This window comes from Lolium rigidum, chromosome 4, assembly GCF_022539505.1.
Source record: "Lolium rigidum isolate FL_2022 chromosome 4, APGP_CSIRO_Lrig_0.1, whole genome shotgun sequence".
Taxonomy (NCBI): domain Eukaryota; kingdom Viridiplantae; phylum Streptophyta; class Magnoliopsida; order Poales; family Poaceae; genus Lolium; species Lolium rigidum.
Genome location: NC_061511.1, coordinates 258,517,464 through 258,521,256, shown reverse-complemented (window position 1 = coordinate 258,521,256; position 3,793 = coordinate 258,517,464). Strand labels below are relative to the sequence as shown.

Genomic DNA, 3,793 nt, shown 5'->3' with positions numbered 1-3,793 from the left:
TCTCTAAAAAAACAACTCAACTTTATCCACATACACATGCATATACACATATCTATTTAGTTATGGATATATTTGTATCTAAAAAAATGAGAAGCTTTTTCTAAAACGAAGAAAATAGATTAAATGAAAAATAGTAAAAAAAATGAAATTAATTGAAAAATAAAAAATTAAGGAAAAATAGAAATGAGAACGCATGAAAAAATACCAAAGAAAAAAAAAAGAAAAAAAGAAGAAAGACTGAATGAATCATGCAAATAAATGAGCTATCTAACATGCCTAACGCGACTGAAACAGGCTACAGGTAAGTGGATGAGCATGTATGCAAGACGATATGCAGGAGGAACGCAGTGACGAGCTGAGGAAGGTCTAACGCGACTGAAACAGGCTACAGATTTATTTCCGAGACGGACGCAATGAGAAAACAAAAAAAACGGCCCAGTAAAACAACAGAGATGGCCCAGTGAAACAAAGGATGAAGCGAAATCGTTAACAGCCTAAAACGGGAAATCCAGTTAAAACGGAATCACAAAGTATATTAAAATCAGACGGTTCCCGATTCTACTGAACTCTAACTTACTGAGAATTAGCAAATCCACAAATATAAAGCTAGCTTATCTAGGGCTCAACATGCAGAGGAGACCCCCAATCACAGTGCACCAACAGATCGCTCGATCGGCCAAAGGGTGAAGCCAGAGCAAAAACGAGCCGAGTTTGTGCTATCACATTTATATTCATACTTTATTACATATAAGTCATAGATACGGAATATCGGAATATCTAAAGAAACACATAAAGAGATAGTGCCGGAAACAACACATAGTGATGCAGAGTGATACAAATGTGAATATCTGCTGCAATATTATCATATATTAAGGTGATATGATGGAATATCATATTCATTTTTAGCGATGGAATACCAGATGGGTGATCAGGAAAACGATGGATCTTGAACGAGTTATGATTACCAGTATGGGAGAAAGAAGATAGCATTGCAGCGAGGCCCAAGGGTCCATCAAGTATCATGATTCTCTCGGCAAACAAATAACAGACTGAAACTGATGTGCAAATCCAAATAATCCCAAAACATGCCACGAACAAGGATACAAGACGCATACAGCAACTGATCTCGTTAGTTGCAAAATAGTAGCAACTTTTTGGAGGACCTACTTGCTGCTGCCGTACCAGTCGCACTACATTTCAGCACTAGATCATGTAAACGATAGCGAAAGAAAAGAAAGAAACACATAACTACATAAGCCCAAATCTGCCCAGGTGGGATAATGCATCTAAATATTGCCTCCACCGACAGAACAGATGTGGCTCCACTATGATCTTCTTATGCTTGATGACTCATGTCAACTACAACAAACCAGCTCGACCTGCCTCCCTTTTATTCCTGAGACGAAACAACAAAAAAGTAGTTAGATGTCAATAAAGGATGAAGCTGATGATAATGCATTGGAAGTAACACAGATTCCAGGAATGATCATAGCAAGTAACAAGTAACAGAGGTTGCAGGTAGATTATCAGAGCTTAGTATTGGAAAAGAACCTAGTTAGGAGTTTAACAATTGCAAACACCATACATACATTTTTAGGAGTTCATGTTCAACAATATTCAGTTTATAGTTTCTGGCAACCGCGATCTGAAAAACTATGGTTGGTGACCTATGTGAAAAGACCATGGTAGACTAACGAGGCCTGTATGAATGTATCAGGGATTAACCGAAAAATAAGATGTCAACCGTTGCCATGTGAAGGCGATTAAGGAATGCACTGAGAGGTTAAACATTGCGACCTCTAAGCAAATAGTAAGTTCATGCCATGCTGGTGATAGATACTAAGACATCAAATGATTAACACATGATACTTCACAAATTAAATATACGATAGCACTCATGAGTCATGACTGATTATTAGGTTACACGACTACACTGATATTGACATGACTCGTTACAAGGTCGTTACATATTTCACTGATTAACTGAATTTTTCAGTTCTTGACAGTTAATCGTTTTTGTGGGATTTTTTTTTTTGGGGGGGAGGGGGATGCTATCAATGTCAACCGCTACTGCTGTGCAATCAGTGTGCACAGATGTGAGAACTAAATCTTGTGTACAATTCAGGACCTAATTATACCAGAACTGTGACAAAGACACAAGCAAAAGAATATTTTTTAAAGGTCTCACATACGTGAGCTTATGAGTCATGACTAAGGATAGTCTCCCCATATATTAAAAAAATGAACGAGCTTTAGTTGATTGCTGCTTCACAAGATAACATATTTGATGTTACACAAACATAGATCATGTTTCTTGTAAAAGAAGACTAATCAGTCAGCCCTCTGTTAGACCTACTTTGAAAAAAATGCAGAGTATCATTGTGAGCTCCTCCCACGGAGAAAAGTAGATTTACTTTTTTTTGCAGGCAATAGTTTTATATTACCTATAGGATGAATCATGGATTATTTATTAATTACACTTTCATATGATGCTGCCAACCTACCACTGCTCAAACTGGAAACAAAATGATGCAAGCACAGCTAGCACACATACCATGAAAGGTACAAAACTGAGAGGAATCAAATAAAGCAAGGGATTATCAATATAAAGTGGATTGTTGTATGTACCTTGTTCACAATAGGAGAGTCGTGAGCAAATTATTTAGTAGTAAAGTGAACCTGACAGTAGATCATAGTCAGTCGTGGGCGTTTCATCTATTTTAGATAATATCCAAATGAGCAGTAAATGCCATACCTTGCCACCAATCACCTCTGGTAGCCAAGGAGCCATCAGGGTTGTCCTCCTTATACTGGATTAGACATAAGTAAGCATTATAACATATACGAAGTATAAGTGATACGAGAGCTGGATTATTTGCGATGCAATTTTCAACATACATTTCTTGATGGTTCGTTGGCTTGCTTGTGAGTAGAGCTGTCATAGAAGTCCCGGCCGCCGTAATGCACAGATGAGCCAAAATAAGGTGACTCTGACGACTCGTTTGGATAGAACTGTTTTCCATCTTTGTACGCAACCCGGCCTTTAGTAGGACTGCCTTGTGATTTGCCTTCTGGAATACGAATTTAAATTTCACTGTTAATCCACTGTTGTATCACATACGAATGACCCAAACTCCTATCCAACCTAAGATGACTCGTCAACATTAGTAGAACAACTGAAGACAGAAGATGGCAAAACTACCTGCAATGCCCCCACAACTCTGCCCTTTGGGGTTATGTTTGTTCAGCATCGTGTACAGGTCCGTCTGCCTCGCGTCTCTTGGATTTGCCTGTCAGGAAATGAATTGTCTCAGGTACACACCCAAATAGGATTTTGCAGAAATCTAGAACTCGCCGATCACGAAAAATTGGCCCGAAAGTATCCACATAAATACGCAATGAACTGGAAATGAAAAAAAAAACAAGGAAGAACCGCTTCGGAGATAACGAGGTACCAGAATTACCGAATCAAATCAGCAATTCTCAACAAGACTACAACCTAACGGCAAACAGATTGTGAAGACGGGGTGACGAGGAAGTACCGCAGGCGACGCGGAGAAGACGGAGCTGAAGTACCCGCTTGCCGGCGGCGGCGCGGCTCCGATGGCCGCGGGGGTGGGGGGCGACTGTTTCTTGGCGTCCATGTTGGCGGCGGTTTAGGAGATGAAAAATTGGGGAGAGGAGAAGGATAGGGCACGTGAAGTGGTGGTTATAGGCGGCGGCGCGGGTCGGGGATGAGGGATGAGCTCGTACTGTGAACTTCTCTGCTTGCCTCGTGGCGTCCTGCTCCGGC

At 40.3% G+C, this 3,793-nt stretch overlaps 1 protein-coding gene across 1 annotated transcript; it reads right to left on the bottom strand.

The window, feature by feature from the left end:
- Positions 1–1,050: 1,050 nt before the first annotated feature.
- Positions 1,051–3,793, bottom strand: LOC124707581. The gene is made up of 6 exons (XM_047239245.1): positions 3,543–3,793; positions 3,203–3,290; positions 2,899–3,071; positions 2,756–2,810; positions 2,629–2,679; positions 1,051–1,396 (listed from the first exon to the last, which is right to left on the bottom strand). Exons 1-5 carry the CDS (start codon positions 3,642–3,644, stop codon positions 2,663–2,665), a joined length of 435 nt encoding a protein of 144 aa, XP_047095201.1. The 5' UTR covers positions 3,645–3,793; the 3' UTR covers positions 1,051–1,396; positions 2,629–2,662.

Coding starts and splice junctions, on each gene's coding strand:
- LOC124707581 (XM_047239245.1), bottom strand. CDS start 3,644: ATGGACGCCAAGAAACAGTCGCCCCCCACCCCCGCGGCCATCGGAGCC. Junction 3,072..3,202: donor GAGTTGTGGGGGCATTGCAG/GTAGTTTTGCCA, acceptor TTCGTATTCCAG/AAGGCAAATCACAAGGCAGT. Junction 2,811..2,898: donor CCAACGAACCATCAAGAAAT/GTATGTTGAAAA, acceptor TGTCTAATCCAG/TATAAGGAGGACAACCCTGA.